Source organism: Lactuca saligna, chromosome 2 (assembly GCF_052625555.1).
Source record: "Lactuca saligna cultivar CGN05327 chromosome 2, ASM5262555v1, whole genome shotgun sequence".
In the NCBI taxonomy this organism is placed as follows: Eukaryota; Viridiplantae; Streptophyta; class Magnoliopsida; order Asterales; family Asteraceae; genus Lactuca; species Lactuca saligna.
The window spans coordinates 4,220,627-4,248,049 of NC_136418.1; the positions used below are offsets into that span (position 1 = coordinate 4,220,627).

The following is a 27,423-nucleotide window of genomic DNA, read 5'->3' on the forward strand; positions in this document are numbered from 1 at the left end:
CCGATCTAATTCTCCATGCAAGAAAGCATTCTTCACATCCATTTGCCATAATTTCCAGTCTTTACTAGCCGCAAGAGCTAGCAGCACCCGTACAGTAGTTATCTTCGCCACTGGACTAAATGTTTCATCATAGTCCAGTCCATATTGTTGTGAGAACCCTCGAGCCACCAAACGAGCCTTGTATCTTTCAATTGATCCATCTGTGCATCGTTTTAATTTATAAACCCACTTGCAGGAAATCGGTTTTATATCTCTTGGTCTTGGTACCAGTTCCCACGTTTGATTCTGCTTTAAGGCTGTAACTTCTTCTTCCATTGCCTTCTGCCATGCTTTATTCTTAACTGCTTCTTCATATGTCTCCGGCTCTTTAACACCGTCTTCTAAAATGGCCGCATTAGCATACTTGGGATTAGGCTTTCGGATTCTTTCTGTCCTTCGAAGTTGTGGAGGCGGCGGCTCCTTTTCACCGGCATCACTTGTTTGAGTTACTTCTTGCTCAATGACATCAGTGTCGCTCGGATCTTCAGGTGTATCAACACTTGACCAAATATGTGCAGTTTGCTCCCCTATCTTTTGTTTTAAAACTTCTTCAATATTTTCCGAGTCTGGTAGTACTTTCTTCTCTGAGGACCACCATGAAGATGCTTCATCGAACACTACATCTCTTGAAGTGTAGCATCTTCCACTTGTTGGATCACAACATCTCCACCCTTTTCTTTGATTGTCGTATCCAACAAATATACACCTGACTGCTTTCTTGTCAAACTTGCTACGTAAATGACTAGGCACAAATACGTAGCAAACGCAGCTAAATACTCGGAAGTAGCTAACAGTAGGTTTCATGTTCCATAGTGTCTCAAATGGTGAGATGAAACCTAACCTTGGTTGGGGAAGTTTATTGATCAGATGGGCAGCAGTTTGCATTGCTTCAGCCCAAAATCTTCCTGGGACATTCTTCGCATGTAGCATGCTTCGACAAATTTCTGCAAGATGTCGATTCTTTCTCTCAGCTACACCATTTTGTTGAGGTGTGTTGGCACATGTGAATTGATGACGTATACCACATTCTTTTAGATAGCGATTGAATTCTTCTGAGGTGTATTCTCCTCCATTGTCTGAGCGTAGACACCGAATCTTCTTTCTCACTTCTCCTTCGACCGTTGTCTTGAATTCTAGAAACTTTGAGAATGTTTCAGATTTTTCTTTCATGAAGAAAACCCACACATATCTCGAATAATCATCAATGAACGTCACCATGTACCGCATCCCGCTAACTGATGTCTGCTTGACTGGACCGAACACATCTGAGTGAATTAACTCTAGTGGCTTCTTTGCTCTAAAATGTGACTCCTTGTATGGTAATTGATGAGCTTTACCATACTGACATCCAGCACAAACAACATCTGTTTTAACTTCAAGTTGAGGTAAGCCATTGAGCATGGATTTCTCCATTATTACCTTCAACTTGTGATAACCAACATGTCCCAGCCGTGCATGCCATAGATCTGTTGTCTCATTCTTACGAGTCTTATCTACATAGGCAGACTCTGCGGAGAGCACATAAACGGACTCCACTCTTCGTCCTTCCATTGTTGGCGTTTCTGATATTTTAAGATCTCGATAGACCTTCACATCTTGTGGGCCAAACAAGACGTAGTTGCCTGACGATGTTAGTTGCGATACTGACAACAAGTTCTTCTTCATACCTGGCACGTGATACACATTATGTAGTGACACCATGTCAGATTTATTACCAGGCATGATCGTCGTTTTTCCAATCTGAGCAATTGGAAGTCGTGCATTGTTGGCTGTAAGTACCATGCGACTCCCTTTGTACTCCTTCACGTCTTGTAGTTTGTTCTGATCGCCAGTCATGTGATTGGAGCATCCTGAATCAATGATCCAGTCATTTTCATAGTTGATACGCTCTCCCATCATTGTCATGAGTGCCAACTCATTTTCTTCTATGGCACATAATGCCTCAGCATCCCATTCATCCTCTATTTCCTTTTTGGAAGTTACTACATTGCTTTCCACATACTTTTTCTTTGACCAACAATCCTTGGACATGTGGCCCCACTTTCCACAGTTGTTGCAGTTGCCTTCGAACCTCCTCCCCCGAGAACTCTTATTGTCGGTCTTTTGAGATCTCCATGGTTGTGAGGTTCCTGGTTGACTCTTCCCTTTGTCAGCATTTTTGTATCCTTCTTTAGGAGGTGGCTTAAAATTCCTCCGACTTTTACTTGTGTAGAGTGCTTCTTCTTCACTCTTCAGCGTGATGCCTCCCATTTGCTTAGCCATAGCTTCTTGGCTAGCCAGCAAATTCTCAAACTCTACAAGTGATGGTTGAGCAGGCCATCCTTGTACAGCAGTAACAAAGCTTCTATATTCCGGCCTCAGTCCATGGATAATGATCCTCTTCATTCGAGCTTCTGCAATGACGGATTGCGGATCTAGTTCAGTAATCTCCCGACATATCGACTTGACCTTGTGGAAATATTGAGCAATCGTCATGTCACGTTGTGAGATTGATAATAGCTCGTTCTCCAAAAGTTGTAGTCTCGTATCATTCTTCTTTGAGAAAAGCGTCACAAATGTATCCCAAGCTTCTTTCGGGGTGTTCTCATCCCGAATATGCTCCAACATCTCTTCTTCGATTATGGTCTTCAAGGCAAACATTGCTTTGCCTGCTTTGATTTTCCATTTACGTAAAGCACCATTAACGTCTTCCTCTGGTGGCGTAGTTTCGCTTCCACCAACGACCTCCCATAGATCTTGTCCTTGTAAGTAGGACTTCATACATGTTTCCCACGTTTTGTAGTTGTTGTTGTTGAGTTTCTTGATTCCTCCGACGACTTGGAGATCACCCATCGTGTTGGCAGTACCTCGGTAATACCAAACAAGCTAGTTTCGATACTAAACTTGCAGAGTCACAAACTACTCACGATACAACGAGAATCACTCGTTCTCACTATCAAGAAACCTTGCTCTGATACCAGATTGTTGAACACGACTCTTTTATATGGGAAACAACAAGACTTTTATTAACACACTTAAGGAGAACTTACACTTTGTGAGACTACTACACACTTTGCTTTCTTTGAGGCTTTCTTGGATGGTTTGGAGCAAATGAGCTCCATACCTATTTATAGGGTCTTAGGAAGGTTCTAGATACTAGCATACACTTACTACATACTAGATAACTCTAGAACTATCTAACATACTCTACATGCTTCCATATGTTTCTAGAACGTTCTACCATGTTCTGGAGAGGTCTAGGTTGCTCCAGTGTCTTCTAGAATGATCCATATCCTTCCAGGGTCTTCCATGTCGTTCTAGAGTATTCTAGACTCTTCCGGTATATTCTAGAGTCTTCCATAGTCTTCCATAATGTTCTAGAATCTTCTAGAGCATTCTAGAACAAGCTAAAGTCTTCTAAATAATATTTGTTTTATTGGGCTAGTGATGATCTTTAACAGGCAATTGAAGCAGAGTCATATTTGCCGACCTTGGGATGGTGATTGCAGTACATGTATCGTCACTTCCATCACCAACATTACTACTATCAACACCATTGTTGTTCGCCCATTCAGTTTCAAATAGCTCTACTATTGACTTACAATTCCATATTCTCAACTCTTCAAGCTTAAGCAGCCGTCCCACTACATTGGATGGAAACACTCTTGATAGGGCAGGACAAGTTGATATAGTAATCTTTTTGGAGTATTGGCATAAGAACCACGAAGCAACACCGACTTGAGAACACTACAACAACACATGAAAAATCAATGGAGCTGATTGAATTAACAAAGCTTAGCTGTTTGCTACACACATACACACTACAATTTAACATATCATTTGTTTCTAAAAGTGTGGTTACAAACAGGAGTGCTTCCCACAACTAAGCTAATTATGTAACAATGTGGACAATGGAAGTTGAAATCCAAAAGGGCAATATACAGAAAAATCACTACATTTCAGCTATTTCTTTGCAGTTTAACAACTCCATTTCCGTTTTAGCTTATTAAACCTACCCTATATTAAGTATTGACCACATTGACCTACTATTGCAGGTTAAAGTGGTCATAATTGGAGAAGTTGTCAAAGTTTAGTCCATTTTTTTTTTACTAAAGCCAATCAACTTTTACAATTTTCTATTGCGACCACTTTAACATGGTATAGCAGGTCAAAGTGGTTGGCATAGAATATTTCTCCAAACTTGGTTGACTTTCATGAGACAAACTAAAATCGAGTGCCATGATTAATAAAGAGAAAATAAATGGCATTGGACTTTTCACAAATTCCAGGTCACCACTGGCGTGACACCTCAGCAGAAACATTTATATGGTTCTGGTGGTGGCAGACAGAATCAATGACACGAGGCAAGTAGAAGGATCAGTAGAAGCATACTTCTGAAAGACACAAGACAAAATCTATCTGAACGGAATCAGGATGAAGATAGAAGACCACCTAAGCCGCAAAATGTGGGCCTAATTTTGAAGGACTCAAATGGTTTACAAGATGAATTTTATGGTGAAAAAATAGATAAAAGGTCTAGGAATAAAGAGAAACCAGGTGTTTGGACTCCTTAAGGAGAAGGTTTGTCAAATGACCAAAATACCCTCGTTATATATATATATATATATATATATATAACCAAATAACTAAAAACAAGACTTAAGTAGTATCCAATGCTTATATTGTTGGCAAGAGAGAATAAGTAGATGGTGGATGAAAGAAAAGGTATACTAAATCAATCATAATAGCGGCCTTATATATGCTTACAGAAAATTATGACAAGCCAAGGAAACAGACACACGAAAAAATAAAACTGCAACCTGCTAATTAACACAACTAATTAGCATTTATTAAAACAGAACTTGAAAATGAAGAGACTTTGAAGTACTTTGATTAGCAATTAATCAACATGAAGCAAAGTATGACACTGGAAGTGGACATGGTGGTCACGATAATGGTTAGTCTCATCTTTGAAACTAAAAAAGACAATTAATATCAGATATAAACACATGAAAGCATGATATAAAGCATAAAATAAACAAATATTTCACCTGGAGTTATAGCTATGAAATTTGCTTATCTGAACTGAAGAAGGTCTAAATGAAAGAAATAACAATGCATTTCCATTTATTCGTTTATTATAGCATCCTACTTTCATTTCTTTATATTGCAGTAACGGAAATCCTTTGTATTTGAATGAAATTGCAATAAATGGGTGAGTTACTTAAATTACAATGCTTTGATAGGAAAAAATGAAAGTAAGATGATCTTATAATCAAAACAATGAAAGTAAAATGCTATTTCTATAATTTTAGACTTTAATAAATGACCCAAGACCACCATATAGGTACTTTGAAAATCCACGCAATTATAGCATTGTACTTTCGACTTTTCTTATCAGGCCGCTGTAGCCACATATAGTGGTTTTTCTATGACCCAATTCAAAGTATGATGCTAGAACCGGATGAAATGAAAGTAGGATGCTATAATAAGAAAATAAAGGAAAGTATGTTGAACAGAGAAAATGACTAAAATATAGTGGTTTTTCTGTATATGGCCTAGTTCCAAATTAGTATAGTGCCATGGTTTATGAAGAGAAAATAAAAGGCATTGGACTCTATAACCCATTACCTCCTCAATGTAGGAAAATGAAAACATAACTTTACTCCTAAATTTATTATGAGGAAATGAGTTTACATCATTTTTTTTGTTTTAAATAATTTTACTAACATGAACGATTAATTTAAGACACAGTGACAAAAGGAAGAAAAATATAATATGGAGAATATTAGCATCTGATCAGCCGTTATTAATAATTAATTTATTCCATGTCTTCCATCAGGTGTGTGCTACATCTAAACCCAAATATATTGGTCTAGCTTATCTGATCTTTAGAAAAGAAAGTTTATATTTTAGCATTTGTGAAAATAGAATTATTGAGAAGGCCAACTCCAAGGAACAAATAATGACTCTTCTCAATATCATTGTCTATCGTGAAAATAAAGGCCCGTTTATTATACATCTATGATTGTTCATTAGATTGTATATTGCAAAATCTATCTTGATTCTAATATTCAGAATAGAAAAGCATTTTTAGAACAATTTTTTTTCAAGGGAGTCGTTTTCAATAAAGACTTGGGAAATTATTGTTGATAAATGAAGATCTTAAGATTTTCCCATAATTGACAATCTTGTCATTTGGCTCGATGATCGATCAATGTCTTATATTTAATACTTTTAAAAAAAGTTGTAAACAAGAGTCTTTTGCCACATATTGTATTTATATATTTTCAGTTGGAATGCTAGATATAGTTAGATAAAGTTTCATTATTTTCAGATCCATGTCAGAAAAAAAAAGATATATATATATATTTTTTTGAAAGAGTAAAAAAAAAAGATAGTTCTTTTAAACAACAAACTGAACTTTATTAAGCTAAAATTGCAAGCTAGGAAACAAAAAAAGCATCAACAAAAAAACATGAATAAAATCATTTTGGTTTCATTTTTCATATTACTTAACAAAAAATCAAGAGTAATGTTGATATGACTTGTATACATTTATCAATCAATTTTTTTCTATCCCTCACAGTCCGGTATAACTCCACCATCCATTTTAGTTAACTTAGCTAAAACCGGATAAAAAATGTATTTGATATGATTTATAACAATGCTTAAGAGAAATAACTTTAATGACCTTTGCAAACGAATAAACTATAAAGAATTTATATGCAGTTATTTATTTTGTCTTTCAGCTTTAGAAGAATTAGCTTATTGAATTATATAAAGCAGCTAATGGAGAAGAAAATATTACAATAAATAATAAAATAAAACAAATAACTGAATGTGTAAAGGATCCACTAGTTAAGAGAAATGATACCTTGAACTGATCATGGATGGAAGTAGTTGTGATCGTAGTACCGCCATCGATACTCTTTAGGCGTGGCAAAGACTGGAGGAAGAGCAAATCAAGAAGAGGGAAGGAGGAGAAGGTGTTTGTGTGAGTAGAAGATATTATTTCTTCATTTTCATCATTAATATCTCTATTTGAAACAACTTCTACAATACCATCACAATTCCATATCTCCACCTCCTTTAAGTTGGGAAGAAGTTTGCCCATGACAGGTGAAAATAAGTACATTATGCTATGACACTTTTCCATGTATATGGTTGTGAGGTTGTGGAATGAGTAGGATTGTGATTGGTTTTGAGGAATTACAAGTTTCTTCCAATTGAACTTCCACACATCACTCATCCTCTCCACATCTTCTAACCATAAGGATTTGAGGTGGGGAAGTAGTAGTGGTGGTGGTTGATGATTATATTTATGCAGAGTTGTTGTGAAATCTGTGCTGCTGCTGCTGTTACTGGAACTCTCTATCTCAAACACCACTTCAACATTATTACACCTCCATACATTAAGTCCTCGAAGGTGATTAAGAGAAGGTATGGGATGAATTGAGGATTCAACGTTAGGAATGTTACCATCCACCTCTAAAATGATCTCTGTCTTGGATATAACATTAATCTGCAAATATTCAACAATAAATATAATTTAGAATACCATTAACTAAAATTTAAATTAATTATTCATAAATGGCACACCTCTTTAAATCTATTTACATAACTGAAGTTGACAGTGATTAAATTAACGGATTTTAAATAATTTCCAATGATGACATAATTGATACCTACAATAAATAGGCAAAATACTCGCACTTACACAAATACATAAAAATTAACATTTTTAGACTAACATACAAAATTGGTTATCTGATTTTTTGGTTTAGGTACAAAAAAATCATTTTGCAATTTTGATCCCCATCACTCACACTGTTAACTTAAGTCTGTTAATGCCTTATAAAACGACTATTTTGCCCTTCTTTTATTCTGTATTATTAATTATCATGGAAATTATTCATAGGTCCAACCACCCATAACTACGCCACTGTCCCCCTCTTTCCCCTTTCACCATCTTCCCCACCTAGCTCCCGTATCTGTTCCTCCGTTGCAATCACTTTCCTCCACTACCATATCAATCTCAGGTGCATTTTCATCATCATCAAGCATGGAAAACGCAAGGCATAGCATAAACTCAATGACGATATCTTATCATCTTCAACACATTATTAAGATGCGAGTAACATAAAACATATACCCACTAAAATAGAAAAAACTTTGGTTATCAGATGAGTGAAATCTTAAATTTAAGTGAAAAATTTGTAGGATATCTGGGGGATGATGCAAGAACATCCAATTTCAGGTGAGATTTACAAACAATTGGATTGAGATATCCTTTAAGGCTTCATATATAACCTAATGAAGGAGACACAGAGGGGAGCCGAGATGGTCACTAGGAGGGAGAACCAAGATAAAGGGGATGAGATTTTAATACTTACTCTATTTTTTACCATAAATCAATAATTTTGAATGATCACTTAACAATGTGGTGTAAATATGTAATATTTGAAGTTACAATTGTTAGAAAATATTAAACAAATGGTTAAGTAGAGAGAAATAATAAGAATTAGAAAATAAGAAAAACCTGCTTATAAAAATGTAAAATTAATAATATAAAGGTTGAACGAGATATACTTAGCAATGTAGAAAATCTAGCCTCCTTCTCCACACTGAAAAATGTAGTATATAGGGTAATTTGTCAATGTTTTTAAATGTGGAGTATTAAATTGTTTATCCACATTTTGAAGTGTAATGGTTTAACAATAATTTGTTCTGACACACTTTTAAGTGTGAATAATTGATTGATTTATTGTAGTGTGATATGTATATATGTATATGTATGTACGTACACACACTCACACATGTAGATATTGTTGAAGAGAGTGAATAACAGATGAGATCAAACTATCTATGGTTAGTATTGAGAAGATCAGATAAACGTGGAAGTTATTCGGTGTTGTTACTATCATATCCCTTCCTTGTATAGTTCCTTATTTTGTGTACAAATCCCTATATATGTAATCCCTCTGTAAAGAAAATAATATATTGAAAAACCTTCATACGAATTTCTTGTCTACATGGTATCAGAGCATACCGTTTGAAACCCTTTGAATCAAATCAAAAAATCACCCCTCGAAGAACAATGACAGACAAAGACTCCATCCCTCCTCAAGAACCTCGCCTTGTTGTTCAGGATGCTCCCTTCCCAACTGGGATCATCCTCGATGACACGAACTATTAGTTGTGGTCTCAACTGGTGGAAATGAGGATTGGAGCACGCAATCAATTGGGACCGGATCCTCCAAGAAGCCTGACTTGGGTGAAAAACAAATCGAAAATTGGCTCATGGATAATAATCGGGTCAAGAGTTGGATCATAGACTCGATGAGCCCCACCTTGATCCCGAGGTTTATCCGTTTGAAGACGGCGAAAGAAATCTGGGACGCGGTGGCAAACACGTTTTATTACGGGACGGGTGAAACACAATTGTTTGAACTAAATCGTAGGCCGTTCAATACAAGACAAGATAGAATGGATGACCCTCGCAGCATACTACAACGAATTGATAGGGATATTTCAGGAGATCGATACCCGGATGATGGTTCAGGAAGATGATGTGAGCGATGTAGTTTCGCTTAATAAAATATTAGGACTTCTCCGAGTACACATCTTTCTTGGAGGGTTAGATGCAGAATTTAACCAAGCACAAGGGGAGATCCTAAGAAAAGATCCACCCTTGGATCTTGAGGCGTGCTATGTGTTCATACGAAAAGACCAGTCCCAAAGAAACAATAAGGAAGACGTGAAGAATGAACTTGATAGTTTTGTGTATCTCACAGCTCGAAATCGCCGTTCAAAAGAAAAAATTCCAGCAACAAGAAAAACACTTTTGTGTGTACTCATTGTGGAGAAGAAGGGCACTCAAAACAGCAGTGTTACGAGATCGTAGGTTACCCGGAGTGGTGGGATTTTTCAAAGAAGCCACGAAGGAAGGTGGGACAAGCCTGTATTGCTATAACAAAGAATGATGAGGTGACCTTAATTGCTGCCCACACTGAGTCATTCAACAACCATGGTACGTCAACTACAACTAAGCCTGTGATTAGTGAATGGATTATTGATACATGTGCGACGGATCACATGACAAATGATCCGTCTAAGCTGGCATTAAAAACTCGGCCTAAGCAAAACATGGTGAAAACAGCAAATGGGGGTTAGCCAAAGTAACATGTGAAAGTTCTGCTCAAGTGTCGAATTCTATGAATCTTGACACTGTCGTGGTTGTTCCATCCTTGTCATCGAATCTATTTTCTATCAGTCAGATCATAGATCAACTTAACTGTTATGTAAGTTTTTGGCGAAAAAAATGTGTGTTTCAGGACATTGTGATGAATCGGACTCTTGCCTATGGTATTAGGTAGGGAAAGTTGTACTATATGGAAGAAGAAAGACCAGCTAAAGCATACGACATGGAAGAAGGAAGTTCTTTATCTTGGTTATGGCATCGTAGATTAGGGCATTTGTCGTTCGGTTATTTGAAAAAACTTAAACCGAAATTGTTTTTGAATAATAAACAGTTTGATTCTAATTGTAATGTGTGTGAAAGGGCCAAAAGCCATCGGATTTCGTATTCCCAAAGTGAGAATAAAACTACTATTCCCCTCATGAAGATCCACTCTGATGTGTGGGGTCCGACAAGAATAGCTACTCCGAATGGGTATCATTTTTTTGTTACTTTAATTGATGAATTCTCATGAATGATTTGGATTTCCCTGTTAAAACATAAAAATGAAGTAATACATGCCTTTAAAGAATTATACAAGTTAATAAAATCTCAATACAAGTGTGAGATAGAGATCCTCCAATTTGATAATGGAGGAGAGTATGTGAACCATGACATACAAGTATTTTGCAGGGATAACTCTATTAGACACCAAACATCATGTTCAAATACGCCTCAACAGAACGGACACGCAGAAAGGAGAAATAAACAAATACTTGAAATTGTGCGAGCCTCTTTATTTGACATGAAGATTCCATGCTAATACTAGGGAGAAGCGGTAAGAAATGTTGCATATTTGATGAATAGAACACCGTCAAGAATTATAGAGTTTAAAACTCCGCTGCAACTGTTACATGAAAAACTAGATATTCTGATTGGGTCCAATCTCGAACCACACATATTTGGGTGTGCAACATATGTACACTCTAATACTGGAAAACTAGAACCGCAGGCAATAAAGTGTATGTTTCTAGGGTAAGCTGACTTCAAAAAGGGGTACCGATGTTACGACCCGAAAGAAAAGAAAATGTATGTTACTTGTGATGTTAATTTCCATGAGAACGCCTCTTATTTTACTCATGAATATTCCCCTCAGGGGGAGAAGTCGAATGAGGGTAACATGCATGATATCAATAAAGATATTGGGCTGGATGAAGTAATAGATGGACTCGAATTAGATGCAAATGGGCTAGAAACGCATGAAGATGGGCCAGAAATGACTTACGAGCCTGGCAATTTCGAGCAAGGTAGTACAACGAGACCAAGCCCAACCTATACCGAGTCGGATCCAACATCACCACAAGGTAAATTAACTAATGAAAACTCTAACAGTTCTCATGAGAATGTCAATGCACAGGCAATCCTAGAGACGAGATATCCTGTGAGAAAAAATAGAGGGATACCATGGAGGCAATACTAACCGGATCTTACGTCAAAGTTGAAGTACCCGATCAATCACTACGTGTCCACATATAAGTTGTTCGAACCACAACGATGCATGGTGGAGGAGTTAGCCACTGTAGTCATCCCAAAAACCATACAAGAAGTTATGAGAGATCTAAAGTGGAAAAAGGTTGTATATGAACAGTTAGATGCATTAAAACATAATCAAACGTGGGATGAAGTAGTACTCCCTCCAAGAAAGAGAACCGTAGGGTGAAAATGGGTCTTCACGGTTAAACTAGATTCGAATGGAAAGGTAGAGAGGTATAAGTCCAGACTAGTTGCGAAGGGCTATACACAGAAGTACGGCATAGACTATGGGGATACTTTTGCACCGGTGGCGAAAATAAATACTATTAGAATCCTGGTGTCAATTGTTGTAGAGACTGGCCACTTAAACAATTCGACGTAAAAAACGCATTTTTAAATGGCTACTTGGAAGAAGAAGTGTTCATGGAATCCCCACCCAGAATGAATTTTGGTGACAAAGTATGCAAGTTGAATAAGGTGTTGTACGGACTAAAACAGTCCCCAAGAGTGTGGTTTGGGAGGTTTTAAAGGTTCATGAAAAATGTTGGACATAAACAGTCAGATGCTGATCATACTTTATTCATAAAGAACTGTGGGATGAAGATAACCGCCCTGATTGTGTATGTCGATGACATGGTAGTGACTGGCAATGATCCTGATGAAATAAACAAACTACAAGCAATATTGGGTAAGGAGTTTAAGATGAAGGACCTTGGAAACTTGAGATATTTTTTTGGGTATTGAGGTGGCGAGGTCCAAACAGGGAATTACAATGTGCCAACGAAAGTATGTACTTGATCTCCTTACTGAGACAGGTATGTTGGACTATCAACCGATTGACACACCTATAAAAGTTAACTACGGGTTGACTCTCCTATCGGGTCATATACCAACAAACAAAGAACGATATCAGAAATTGGTCGGAAAACTAATATATTTATCGCATACATTCCCTGATATTGCGTATTCAGTAAGTGTAGTTAGCCGTTTTATGCATGCACCAAATGAAAGCCACATGAAAGCCGTATATAGAATCCTTCACTATTTGAAGTCTTCACCAGGAAATGGGTTGTATTTTATGAAGAATGGAAATCTAGAAGTCATGGGCTATACAGATGTCGACTAGGCTCGAGATAAGTCTGATGGTAAGTCCACTTCAGGGTATTTCACTTTTGTAGGAGGAAACTTAGTGACTTGGAGAAGTAAGAAATAAAAATTGGTGTCTCAATCAAGTGCAGAAGCAGAGTTTCGGGGCATGGTTCATGGAGTGTGTGAGTTATTGTGGGTAAAACGGGTGCTAAGGGATCTTAGCATTGGTGTAAATGAAGCTATGAATCTTTATTGCGATAATCAAGCGGCTGTGAAAATTGCAAACAATCTGGTTCAACATGATCGAACAAAACATGTTGAAGTAGGTCATCATTTTATTAAAGACCACCTCGAGAAGAAAACAATAATTTTGCCGTTTGTTAACTCGAAGGAGCAGCTAGCTGACATGCTAACTAAGGCGGTGAATGCAAGACTAGTTAGTGACTCTCTGGACAAGTTGGGAATGCTCGACATTCATTCACCAGCTTGAGGGGGAGTCTTGACGAGAGTGAATAACGGATGAGATCAAACTATCTATGGTTAGTATTGAGAAGATCAAATAAACATGGAAGTTATTGGGTGTTGTTACATACATATCCCTTCCTTGTATAGCTCCTTATTTTGTGTACAAATCCCTATATATGCAATCCCTCTATAAAGAAAATAATATATTGAAAAACCCTTCATATGAATTTCTTGTCTACAGATACACATTTAAGTGTGAGGGTATATACAGCCACATACAAATAAGTGTTGTAAACATCAAAATAGAAATTGAAAGATGAATGACATCACATACCTCTTGGCTATTCTGAAGCAATTCAATGTTTCTTCCGGTTTCTTCACAAGGTCTCCTACCATCTATAGTCACATTCATAAGTGTCCTCACATTAGAATTGCTCACGGTCGGCATGAATACGTTTACAAACCTCTCACAACTTCTTATTTCTATTATTTCAATAGCTTGAAAGCTACGGATGAGAATATCAAAGCTACATTCACCTTTCATGCTCCACAACTCTCTTAGCTTCCCCAAACCATTTACATAAATAAATCTCAAGTTGCTACTTAATTCTTCAATTTCACCAACACAACTCATGTCGATGTTAAATAACACTTCAATGCTTCCACATTCAGAAACATGAAGCTCTTCCAAACGACCCAGCAAAGACATGGGATTGGTTGGAAACAGATTCACAAGATTATCACATTCCATCACCTCAATCTTTGTCAACATGCAGGCATTAACTTCATCACTACTACTAAATTGATAAGGCCATATCTCTTTCAGCTTATCCATCCTCCTAATTCGCAATATCTCCAACTTAGAAACCAACATCTGCACAACAATTAAGACATGGTTATCATCAATAGCAGCATCCAATCAATATATTGTGCTATTATATTAAATATATTTTTCTTAAGGGATGCCCAAAATAATATATAAAGTTTCAATACTTAGTCAATCCATGTAACTATTAACATAAATGTTAATATAGATGTACCTCTTTGTTCAAGAATGGTTGATTTTTAGAAACGTTACTGGATATAGAAGATATTGCAGATGTATTCCTAGGATAAATGCTAGTGAAATTAGGAAGGCCATCTAGTATCAACTCCACTAGCTCTGGTAGCTCAATTACATTAGCAGTGTTGCAAAGACCAACCAACTTTGGTAGCTTATCCAAAGATAGAAACTTTAGCTCCTGAAACTTAATTACACCATCTCCACCATTGTCATTATATGCCAGTACATCCAGAACAGGGCACTCTGATACTGTGAGACGCTCAAGCTTCGTCAAACCACTTACCATAGGAACTGTGAAGAGGCATTTCAAGTTTGAACACTTGAAAACATCAAGGACTCTTAAATTATTAAACGAATGTTGAGGCACACATTTAGGTTCCACTAAAACTTCTTCAAGATCCTTCATCCCATCCACCTCCAAATAAAGCGTCTGGGTTTCCTCAAACAACTCATTCATGCTAGATTCCAACAGCTCATCTTTGCTAGTGACCAACATCAATTTGTTTTCAAATGAATGCTTCTTGAAGCTTGTATAATCTCCTAAAGCATGTCCCATGGAGATCCTGAACCTTTTAAGTTTCTTAAACACGATATTCATGGGCTTACCACTGTTATCAAAGAACTCAACTTTTAATGCAAAAAGGTTCTCTGGCATTTCTGCTAATTCAGCATGATTGTTGTCTGTGAACCTAATTGCCTTTTTGCCATCTACTCTCATATAAAGCTCTTCAAGCTTGACCAAACTTTTCAAGACACCGTCATCAATCTGAAGGTTGATACAACCCGTCAAATCCAATAGCTTTAGCTTCTTCAAATTTCCAATTGTGGATGGTAACTTTCTGATCCCACAATGTGCAAAACTGAGCACTTCTAGATTCAAGAGTTATCCAATAACAGAGTGTAGCACCTGGTTCCTGGTACGTAAAATTTATCTTAGTATTCTTCATTTTTAGCCTTGGACTCGGCGAGTTGTAGGTCCGACTCGCCGAGTAGGGACGGGGTCCGGATCACGTTTAAGTTGGCGACTCGGCGAGTCCATATTCTGGACTCGGCGAGTCCCCGCTGTCTGATGAAACCCTAAATTTCAAGGGTTTGCACCCTATTTAAACCCCTTATCTGCCCCTAAGCTCGCCCCCTTCACCCTCAGAGCTCCCCATAACGTCCAACCCTTGTTCCTTGTGAGATTGAAGTGCTTTGGTGTGTTTCTTGAAGATTTTGAGAGAAAAGGAGAGTAGATCAAGAAGAGAAGAAGGAGACCAGACATCTTGGTGTTATTTCAGTGATTTCCTTGAGGTATAACTCAGTTTCCCTCTGTTTTCATGCTCATTATCCCTTGTAGCTCCATGGAAGTTCTTCTTGAACCTTTTTCCCAAGCTTGTTTGTGTCTTAGGGTTCGTAATAAGTTGTTAAGCCTCTAGATCTAGGCATGATTGTGTTGGATAAGGTGTCTAAGTCCATAACTATTTCTGGTGTGTACTTGACCCGACCCGGGATGGTCCATTTGGGTTGCATGGCACCATGCAATTGGATAGACTAAATGAGAGAAATAACACTTGGAGATTATTAATATATTATAAGTTCTAATATATTAATAATATTATTTGATTAGTTTGATCAAGAATTAATTTAGAATTAATTAAGTGATCAAAAGATAACGAATTAAATATATGGGTTGATTATGTAAATCATTCATATCTTGTATAGTGGGCTAAGAGGCTCCATGGATTATCAAGTTGGGTTCTACCCATAGGATGCTCCATGGATGCTCCATGGGAGTTACAAAACCATGGGTCATGGAAATGAAGAGTCATGACACATTAGGGTTTACATGGTGTAACCCTAGATGTGTCAACACTATATAAGAGTCCTATTCTCCACAAAATTAGCTACACACAATACACTATATGAAACAAGAGGGCTAGGCCAATTTCAAGGAGTGTGAATTCTCTCAAAAGTCTTTCCAAGAGCATTTGGTGTTGTGTGAAGCATTTGAGGCATCACACTTGGGGTGCTAGTCTCACAAGGTTTCAAGGAACATAAGCAACAACAAGGTAAGTTATTCTATCTTTCATTCAAGTAAAAAGTTGTTCCCCATGTATGCTAGATAGGAATATAACCTTGGAATTCAACTTTGCATGATAATTAGACAAACATAGATCCAAGGTTATTAGGGTTGCATGTACACTTAGGAAGTGTTAGAATGCTCAAAACCCATCAGTGGTATCAGAGCCTAGGCTTGTTTGATTGTTATTTGTGCTTAAAAGTTGAAAAAAGTCGAAAAACTTGCTGTCTGCCTGATGAACTCGCCGAGTCCATGCGGAGATTCGCCGAGTTCACTTGTATCTTCAACCTACTCGCCGAGTAGGTTCATGCACTCGGCGAGTAGGAGCCACAGAGTGTAGATTTTCGATTTTAGTTGCTGGAAATGGACTAGAAACATTACCCTAAACTGTTTTGGTACTTGAAAACTTGTTTTAGCTGGTGTAATGTCTTTGCTAATTCATTTACAACAACTAGTTATCAAAATTACAAAGTTTAAGTGTGATTTTGATTCATGAAAGTGTTCATATTCATGTTCTTGATCTTATGATGTTTAGATGATCATAGGAATTATTTGTAACCTATGTGGTAGATTAATTCTTGATCATAATGTGTTTTAATGGAGTCCATAACTTGTCTTCAAGTTATGGAAAACCAAAAGTCACTTGGATTAAAAACCATTAAAAGAACATAAGAGTTAGAAAAATGAAGAGTCTTCATTTTATTACTCTATTAAACTCATAAGTTACAAGAAATGAAAAGTTTTGAATGTTTACAAAACTTGCCCTCAAGTTTTGGAACAAGTAAAGTCAAGTTAAAACTTTAGTTCCAACCCTTAGAATTTTAAAAGTTAAAATTCAACCCTTATACTTATATTATTATGATTTAATAATTATATATATGTATAAGAACAAAGTCGTCTTACCGCTAGTACGCCTCATTCACGAAGCCGGTCTATAAGGTGGGTATAAGGTTGTTGCCTATAAAATGGCAAGTTAATGTGTGTCCACTCTCACCCACCGCTTGCTTGACTGGTGGAGGGTCGTTAGCCGAACGGGTAAGACAAGGATTTATAAATTCTCATTTAAAGTATGATGAATATTATAAAGTAACTAAATGTTTTATTAAATTCCCAATCTTAGTTACTTTAGGAAAAATGTGAATAAGGTGCTAATCCATGAAATTACACTTTACACTTTGTTTAAGTCGTTGGTGGAGTGTGTGTGGTTAATCGGCACACTAACTTGGACTTAACAAGGTAGGTAAAGGGTGACTTAAGGTTTATTATAGTATCGGTGGAGCGTGTGTGGTTTACCGGCACATTGATTGAGTGATACACTTTAAGGGTACCAAGTGATTTGCATGGTTACTTCACACCTCGTTTTGTGATCCTCGGTATCCCAGTCACAAAACTTGGAGGGCACACTCGAGATTGAAACATGCCTTTGAAAAGTTCATTGAATCTCAAAGAATCTAGGAATTTCTAAGAACCAATCAAAAACCTAATATTTAAATATTTCGGTTTTCATGGTGGAAATTGGTGAATTGTCATTCACCTACCTTTCGAATATGTTATAGCTTGGATTACGACATACCTCTTCTAAGTTATAATATATTGTGATTGGATCCTTGCCTTAATATTACATTTTGGTGTTTTATTAAGGACTCTCTTAATATCTAAACTAATCTTGTTCTCTTCTTTCAGATGTCTTCAGACAATGCTGCTTCTGGATCTAATCCTAATGGCTCCTTTACCCTTATGAACTTGTGTGGGAAAGTCACCTTTGATGGATCCAACTTCAATGAGTGGATCAGAAACATCAGGATGATTACCCGCTACGAGGACAAAGAATATGTCCTTGACAAGGAACTTAAGGAGATTGATGAGACCACTGCAACTCCTCAGGAGATCGCTGACTTTCAGGCACATGAAAGGGATGCTACGAAAGTGGCTTGCATCATGATGGCCATGATGACAGTGGAACTCCAAAAGTCTTATGAGGATTTCTACCCTTATGAAATGCACCAAGATCTGATGGAAAGATACCATCAAAGTGCACAACAAGAGAGGTATGAAATCATCTACTCCATGATAACAACCATGATGAAGGACGGGGAATCCGTCACGAGCCACATGCAGAAAATGCAAAGGTATGTGGATCGATTGCTGAAGCTAAATGTGAACTTCCCAGAGGAGCTTGCAATAGATATCATTTTGCACTCCTTACCATCATGCTATGATCAATTCCGCATGACATATCACATGAATAAGGAAGAGGTAACACTCAGCAAACTTCAGGGACTTCTCAAGACTGCAGAAACAGGTCTTAAGGGGAAGTCGGTTGTTAACACTCCTACTCCAAACTCAACTCCGGTTTTGGCAATCGGGAAAAGTCGAGGGAGGAAGAGAAAGAGCTCTTCAAAGGGTACCAAGGCTCGGACCCTTTATGGCTCTTCTTCAAGTGGAACCAAGAAAGGTTTCATCACTCCTTCTTCTGACCCAAAAGAGGCTGAATGCTTCTATTGCCATGAAAAGGCTCATTGGAAGCGGAACTGCCCAAAGTACTAGCAGGATGTGAAGGATGGGAAAGTTAAACCCAACCATGCAGGTATTTACACTATCTTATCTAATAACTCACCCCATTCTCAATCTTGGGTCCTTGATACCGGTTGTGGTATTCATATTTGTTGTGACTTGCAGGGACTAAGAAGAAGTGAGAATGTGGAGCAAGGAAGAATAAACTTGATCATGGGGAATAGGAAAGCTTCACCTGTCACCAAGATTGGAGTTTATACTTTATCGCTAAGTAGTGGGTTTAGTTTAGATTTGAATAAATGTTGTTACTCGCCAGGAATGGCAAGAAATATTATTTCCTTTCATGCTTTGTACAAACAAGGGTTTACTTTTCATTTAATAATGAAGTTGGTTCTATTGATGCTTTCTTTAATAATGTTCTTTATTTTAAAGCATTACCCTGTGATGGTGTGTATGAAGCTGTATCTGTTGTAGATAACTTAGGAAATAATGTTTTGTGTATTGATTCTATTAATAATAACTTGGATAAAGCATCATTATGGCATTGTCGTCTTGGACATATAAGCAAGAAACGCATAGGCCAACTCCAAAAGGATGGAGTCTTGGAGTCGTTTGACCTAAAGTCAGATGATAGTTGCGAATCATGCTTACTTGGAAAAATGACAAAGTCACCCTTCACAGGCTCGTGTGAAAGGGGTGAAGGTTTGTTGGACCTTGTACACACGGATGTGTGTGGACCATTCAAACATGCCACAAGGGATGCTAATCGTTATTATTTGACTTTTACAAATGATTACAGTAGATATGGATATGTCTACTTAATCAAGCATAAGTCAGAGACTTTCGAGAGGTTTAAGGAATTTAAACAGGAAGTCGAGAATCAATTGGGCAGGAACATTAAGATGCTTCGATCCGATCGAGGAGGTGAGTATCTTAGTTCAGAGTTCCTCGACTATCTTAGGGAATGTGGGATTGTCTCACAATTGACACCTCCTAGGACACCACAGTTGAATGGTGTGGCTGAGAGGCGTAATCGAACCTTATTGGATATGGTTCGTTTCATGATGAGTCGAGCTTCGCTACCAATCTCATTCTGGGGGTATGCCTTAGAGACTGCCGCCCATATCCTTAATCTAGTCCCTACAAAGAAAGTTGCCAAAACTCCTCACGAGATGTGGACTGGTAAAGTACCTAAACTAGACCACATCAAGATTTGGGGTTGCGAGGCTTTCGTGAGATGCGAGACTCATGATAAGCTCGAACCTCGAAGCGAGAGGTGTATTTTCATAAGCTACCCACAACAATCCTTTGGTTACCTCTTCTACAGACCTAGTGAAAATGTGGTCTTTGTAGCTAGGAGGGCTTTCTTTAGAGAGAAAGAGTTTATAAGCCAAGGAAAAAGTGGGAGGCAAGTTGACCTTGAAGAAATTCAAGAGTCAAGCGGTGAAGGAACTTCAAACCCTAGCACTCAACCTGAGGAGGAAACTCCTGTTGAGCCAATTGACAAGTCCGTACCTCTGAGGCGTTCCACAAGGGTTAGGCATGCTCCTGAGCATTACTATGGATTCCATATTACTGCAGAAGGAGATACACTTATCAGTGATGAGACACTGATAGGTCTGGATGAACCTAACAGTTACGCGGAAGCCATGGCAGGCCCTGAGTCAGCCAAGTGGAAAGAGGCAATGGATAGCGAGATACAATCCATGTATGACAATCAAGTTTGGAACTTGGTTGAAAATGTACCAGGTCGTATGACAGTGGGGTGCAAATGGATCTTCAAGAAGAAGACCGGCATGGATAGTAATGTACACACTTATAAGGCTAGACTAGTTGCAAAGGGGTTCTCTCAAATTCCTGGAGTGGATTATGATGAGACCTTTTCTCCAGTAGCCAAGATTAAGTCAATTAGGGTTATGTTATCCATAGCTGCATTTCATGACTATGAAATTTGGCAAATGGATGTCAAAACCGCTTTCCTTAATGGAAAGTTGGCTGAAGATGTTTACATGAGTCAGCCAGAAGGTTTTGTCAGCAACAAGTACCCTAATAGAGTGTGTAAGCTTGTGAAATCCATTTATGGATTGAAGCAAGCACCTCGCAGATGGAATCTTTGCTTTGATGAAAAGGTCAAGGAATTTGGCTTTTCTAGGAGTGAAGATGAATCTTGTGTGTATGTCAAGGCTAGTGGGAGTATAGTTAGCTTTTTGGTATTGTATGTGGATGACATACTACTCATAGGAAATGACATCCCAACTCTGCAGGAAGTTAAGTCCTGGCTTGGGAAGTGTTTCTCTATGAAGGACCTAGGAGAAGCTGCCTATATTCTAGGGATAAGGATCTTGAGAGATCGGAGTAAAAGACTAATTGGACTTAGTCAGAGTACCTACTTGGATAAGGTGCTGAAGAGATTCGGCATGCAGGATTCCAAGAAAGGAGAGTTACCCATCTAGAGTAACGCCAGATTGAGTAAGACACAAAGCCCTAGCATTGAGGCTGAGATAGCAGAAATGAGTCGAATACCTTATGCTTCGGCTGTAGGATCGATCATGTATGCTATGACGTGTACTCGAACTGATGTAGCCTTTTCCCTAAGCATGGTTAGCAGGTATCAGGGGAACCCTGGCAAGGCACACTGGATTACGGTAAAGAATATCCTTAAGTACCTACGGAGGACTAGGGACTGGGTCCTTACCCTCGGTGGGAGTGATGACTTGAGAGTTGTAGGGTATAGTGATGCTAGCTTCCAGACTGATAGGGATAATTTCCGCTCTCAGTCGGGCTGGGTCTTTACCCTAAACGGAGGAGCAATTTCTTGGAAGAGTTCCAAGCAAGAGACAGTGGCTGATTCAACTTGTGAATCAGAATATATTGCAGCTAACGAGGCGGCAAAGGAGGCGATATGGCTGAAGAACTTCATTGGAGACCTTGGAGTTGTACCAGCTATTAAAGAGCCAATGGAAATTTTATGTGATAGTGAAAGCGCTGTTGCCTTAGCCAAGGAACCAAGGGATCACGGGAGATCCAGACACATCGACAGAAAATACCATTTTATCAGACATCGAATCGAAGAAGGACTCCTCGTGGCAAAGAGGGTATCATCAGATGAGAATCCGGCAGATCCCCTCACGAAGGGACTGACTCGGGTTAAGCATCTCCAGCATGCTCGGAGCATAGGGCTGAAGGATGATATTAGATTTAGTAGTTAGATAACCTCGAAATTTGTAAAGTGTAATTGACATTAGATGATGAATAAAAAGTTTTTTATTTATGAGTAAAGTGTTGCTATCTCTTGTCGATCGTTTACTATATTTCTTTTGCATGTTTTGACTTCCAGAATAATCTTTGTTTGGTATAACATATTATTGAAACCTCCACAGTCGGTCATATGTCGGATGTAGGTATGAATCAAGACTGTCATGTTTGGTTGTAGAGGTCTAAGGTGTTGGACAAGGCTACAAAAATCATGCGTGCTCATAAGTTCTGTGCATTGGACTCAACCCACGCTCACTAGAATCACTTCATCGAATTCTATCTCGAGTGATCGTGAGACGGTAATATCATATAAGTCTTCAAACCTAGAGATATGATTTGTTACTTACAAGTTGGTTATGCATTGATTGTACGAAAACGCATTGGTAACTCGATGTTTATAAAACGTGCTTTTGTGTGTAATTCAATGAGTGGTAGAACAAACATATGAATCGAAGTTTATCTGTTCCTTCTTGGACTAGAAGCTGATATCTGGGCCCCTCGATGATTTTGTTTTGACCTATGTACCGGGCCCGGTCAGAACTAAGTTGATGTGTTCAATTAAGTTCTTTGTCAAACAAATCGGAAATCGGGAAACAAACTACTGGACAATAAGTAAGACATTGTTCCATTTATTTTGTCCGGCTGATATCTAGAACGGAGGATTATATGATCCCGTATCTTAAATGGCGTACCATCATCTTCTCAGTTCCGAGAAACCTTGAAAGAGCTACGATTGCCGGTCGGTTCCTGAAGTACTAAAGTTATAGTTATTAGACTTATCCAAGTGGGAGACTGTTGGATAAGGTGTCTAAGTCCATAACTATTTCTGGTGTGTACTTGACCCGACCCGGCATGGTCCATTTGGGTTGCATGGCACCATGCAATTGGATAGACTAAATGAGAGAAATAACACTTGGAGATTATTAATATATTATAAGTTCTAATATATTAATAATATTATTTGATTAGTTTGATCAAGAATTAATTTAGAATTAATTAAGTGATCAAGAGATAACTAATTAAATATATGGGTTGATTATGTAAATCATTCATATCTTGTATAGTGGGCTAAGAGGCTCCATGGATTATCAAGTTGGGTTCTACCCATAGGATGCTCCATGGATGCTCCATGGGAGTTACAAACCCATGGGTCATGGAAATGAAGAGTCATGACACATTAGGGTTTACATGGTGTAACCCTAGATGTGTCATATAAGAGTCCCATTCTCCACAAAATTGGCTACACACAATACACTATATGAAACAAGAGGGCTAGGCCGATTTCAAGGAGTGTGAATTCTCTCAAAAGTCTTTCCAAGAGCATTTGGTGTTGTGTGAAGCATTTGAGGCATCACACTTGGGGTGCTAGGCTCACAAGGTTTCAAGGAACATAAGCAACAACAAGGTAAGTTATTCTATCTTTCATTCAAGTAAAAAGTTGTTCCCCATGTATGCTAGATAGGAATATAACCTTGGAATTCAACTTTGCATGATAATTAGACAAACATAGATCTAAGGTTATTAGGGTTGCATGTACACTTAGGAAGTGTTAGAATGCTCAAAACCCATCAGATTGAGCTCCAGGAGCTTGGACCTATTGCCTTTATGGAGCCATAGTGCATGAAAGCCCTAGATCTACTCTTTTGGTGCATTTTGAGCCCTAAAACCCTCATGGGTGTTTATTTACACGTAAAGTTGGAAACTTTACGTGTAAACCAGGCCCTAGAAACCCAGATCTATGAATGGCATGGGTTAGATTCAAGCAGAATCGTGTGTATAGTAATTACATGCGGTAGACTCGGCGAGTCGAGTCGTGAGTCCCCGAGCCTTCCCCCTTTTTGTGTTTGCGGGATGGAGTAGTGAGTCATAGGGTGTGACTCAGTGGGTTGGAAGCCAGACTCACTCACGTAGTAACTCGGCGAGTCAATGCCATGACTCGGCGAGTTCAAGGCAATCTTCTTGCCTCAAGAACGGACTCGACGAGTCTCAGCATAGAGTGTTCTTTAGATGAAGATGAACTCGACGAGTTGTTCAGACAACTCGGCGAGTAGAATGAATAACGTTGGGTCATCAACTTAGAAGGAAAACTCGTTGAGTCAATGCCAAACTCGACGAGTAGAGATGGGATAGTGGTCAGACAAAGGGATAGGGACTCAGTGAGTTGGCAAGCCAACTCGGCGAGTCGGGTCAACTGGAAGTTGACTTTGACTTTGACTCATGGTTTGGTTAAGGGTAAATGGTCAGTTTACCCTGAGGTCGGTTAGCAGTATTTGACTAAATGTTTGGTGGGAATTGAAGCCGGAGGATTTCCGGAGCAGCAGCAGCAGCAGACAGACAGTTCCCACACAGAGCAGCAGCTACGAGGTGAGTTACCTTCCAGTAGCGGTGGGTCTACGGCCACAATGCCGGCCCACTAGTAGGAGTTGTATGATAGATGATGGTCTCCGTGATATTCATCTAGGGTTGCTACTACCTGTGTTATGTTTATGTGCTAGTATGATACGATGCTATGTGATATGTGTTATATGGTAGTAGTAGGGGGTGAAATAGTCCCCAGTATTCGGTCACAAGGACCGAAGGGGTAGGTCGGGCGCCCAGATATGCCCGGCAGTATTCGGTTGCAAGGACCAAAGGGGTAGGTCGGGCACCCAGATATGCCCGGCAGTATTCGGTCGCAAGGACCGAAGGGGTAGGTCGGGCACCCAGATATGCCCGGCAGTATTCGGTCGCAAGGACCGAAGGGGTAGGTCGGGCACCCAGATATGCCCGCCAGTATATGTATGTTATGTGATTTTATGGTATGTGGTACAGTGGGGGGACTCACTAAGCTTCGTGCTTACAGTTTTCAGTTTTGGTTTCAGGTACCTATTCTTCGAAGGGGAAAGAGTTGGCGCGGTAGCGGCCCATCACACACACGCTTTGTATTCCGCACTATGAGATTTTCCTGGGAATTGTCCTATGACGTTGTTATGTTTTTATAAACTGATTTCCAGACACGCACTCTTTTATGAATGATATGGTCGGTGTATGTTTATTACTAATGTTTTGCTAATTATATGTTTTAAAAAATGAAATTTTTGGCTCGTATTTTTGGGATGTTACACAGAGAAATCAAACATCAATGGACATCGATGGAAAACAAGTATCCGAAGCTTGTTGGAGCATTGAAGTGATCCAGGGAGCAACGGATACTGCATATTTTCATACACTATAACTTCAAGATTTTCCTTTTTTTTAGAAAAATCTTCAGGAAACTTAAGCGACTTATCTCCATGCATAAGTCTCAAAAGTGCAAGGTTTGGGTACTTAGAGTCACTAGGAAACTCAGACATACCCGTGCAAGTAATAAAGATTCTTTTGCAAGACTCGCTCATTTCAGCACTACTCCACTCTAAATTATCACCATGATTAATTACCCATGGATGGTCACCCTTAGAAACTCTACCTAAAACAAAATCAAGCACAAGATCATGCATTTTGACACACCCAATGTAATCGCTATCCATCAACAAATTTGCTTTTTTGAGACTCTGCACACACGTGTCTGTCCTGTCTCTAGCCTCTCCAAAAGTAGAAACTCCATTTAACAGCCGTAGGCCCCATGCATATCTTGTGAGTTCCTCGATTGGAATATTAAAGTCATCGGGAAACAAGCCACAAAGAAGAAAAATATGTTTTTCATCCTCTTCTTTTATATAGTCGTAGCTTATCTTAATACTTTCTTGCACATAATCAAGATTTTTATTCTCCAAACGGCGGAGTGTATCTCTCCATGCAACCTTTTCTTCAAACTTAAGACGAATGGCAATGAGATTAATGGCAAGGGGCAAAAACCCACATCTTCTCACAATCTTTGTTCTTATTTTATTGAGCTCCTTATCATGTTGTTTTAAAGCACCTGTAATTTTCCAAAAGAAGTTCTGTGCTTCGGGTTCCTCCATCACTTCCACTCTAACTATTTTCAAATCTGAATAACCTGCTGCAATTTCTGTGCAAATTTTTTCATACCGTGATGTCAGCAACAACTTGAAGCCGTTAGGCAAAGGATTAAGTCCAATATCATTGAGTTTAATCATCTCCCATACATCATCCAATATCACCAAAACCTTTTGTTCTCTTTCTGCCATGTTCGTAAATGATATACGAAGACGTTCTGCCCTTGTTGTTGTATTCATTTCAGTTAGAGGTAGACTTATGTATTCAGCCAAAGCTTGCTGAATAGAAAACATGTTTATCTGTTGCCCAATAACCACCTTCAGAACATAATCAAACATTTTTGTATCTCCTGCAGTCTTTTTCAGTTGTTCCATCATCATGGTTCTTCCCACACCACCCATACCACATATGGCTATCATTTGGATCTTGTGATTTCGTTGAAGGAACCCAAGCGTATCCTTGAAAGTCTTCTCTCTTGATTTGAAGTGATTTTGGGCATCACCATCCGAAGGTGCAAAACTGGATGCGATTTTCGAGTTCACTTTCCCAAGAGGTTTTGGAGCATCTGTCCAAATTATCTTACTATTTTCATCCATAAGACTTTCCATCTCCTCCTTAATCTTGAATGCATTCCTACCTGCTCGATACCTAATTTTCATGTTGAAACATCCATTCCCGGTGCTTGAAATGATTTGAGCCTCTATTTTAATCTTTTCAACCTCTTCCAACCAACCCGGTACACGAGTAGGTATCTCCAGATAACTTCTATTGTCTGCGTCCATGTGCTTTTTGACATCACTACTTGTAAAATCCAGCTGCTTCATTTTAGTATTCATGTTCCTAACATGTTTTGTGGAGGAAAAGAGATATCCCAACTGTTTCTTCATAGGAACCATTAATGATTCAACAATAGGACCACTGATTGTAGATACAAACTCCATCTTCCAATATTCTAGCTTCTGATGTGACCTGCACACCATGTGACAAATCAACAGAAGGGATGAAATTGTTAAAAGTTGTTAATTAGTATATATTTATTCATATTTTCATTACTAATTTGCAGAGCTATCTTTTTTTTTTGTCAAATATCATTATAATCCATTGATAATTATTAGCATTCAAAAATTTTCCTTCAATATTTAGATGTATGTGTATGAGAAGAGGAAGAGCGCACATAACACGTTTGGTTAGAAAAGAAAGTGTGTGGTGTGTTATGAATATATGTGTAGAAAAGAAAAAAAATTGTGGGAAAATAACGTTTATGTAAATTCAGACAAGTCTAGTGATCTCAATTACTCTTTCATGTAT

At 38.4% G+C, this 27,423-nt stretch overlaps 1 protein-coding gene across 1 annotated transcript; it reads right to left on the bottom strand.

The window, feature by feature from the left end:
* Positions 1–13,472: 13,472 nt before the first annotated feature.
* LOC145028726 (disease resistance protein At4g27190-like) lies at positions 13,473–27,056 on the bottom strand. Its single transcript, XM_078977485.1, has 4 exons — positions 25,282–27,056; positions 14,326–15,187; positions 13,620–14,159; positions 13,473–13,520 (listed from the first exon to the last, which is right to left on the bottom strand). The coding sequence occupies exons 1-4, from the start codon at positions 27,054–27,056 to the stop codon at positions 13,473–13,475; spliced, it is 3,225 nt and encodes a 1,074-aa protein (XP_078833611.1).
* Positions 27,057–27,423: the final 367 nt, after the last annotated feature.

What these genes read in the sequence shown, in the direction of transcription:
- LOC145028726 (XM_078977485.1), bottom strand. Translation starts at nt 27,056, where the DNA reads ATGGAGTTTGTATCTACAATCAGTGGTCCTATTGTTGAATCATTAATG. An exon ending in TTGATGTTTGATTTCTCTGT is followed by an intron (nt 15,188 to 25,281) that starts GTAACATCCCAA and finishes TTGTGGGATCAG; the next exon opens with AAAGTTACCATCCACAATTG. An exon ending in AACCATTCTTGAACAAAGAG is followed by an intron (nt 14,160 to 14,325) that starts GTACATCTATAT and finishes ATTGTTGTGCAG; the next exon opens with ATGTTGGTTTCTAAGTTGGA.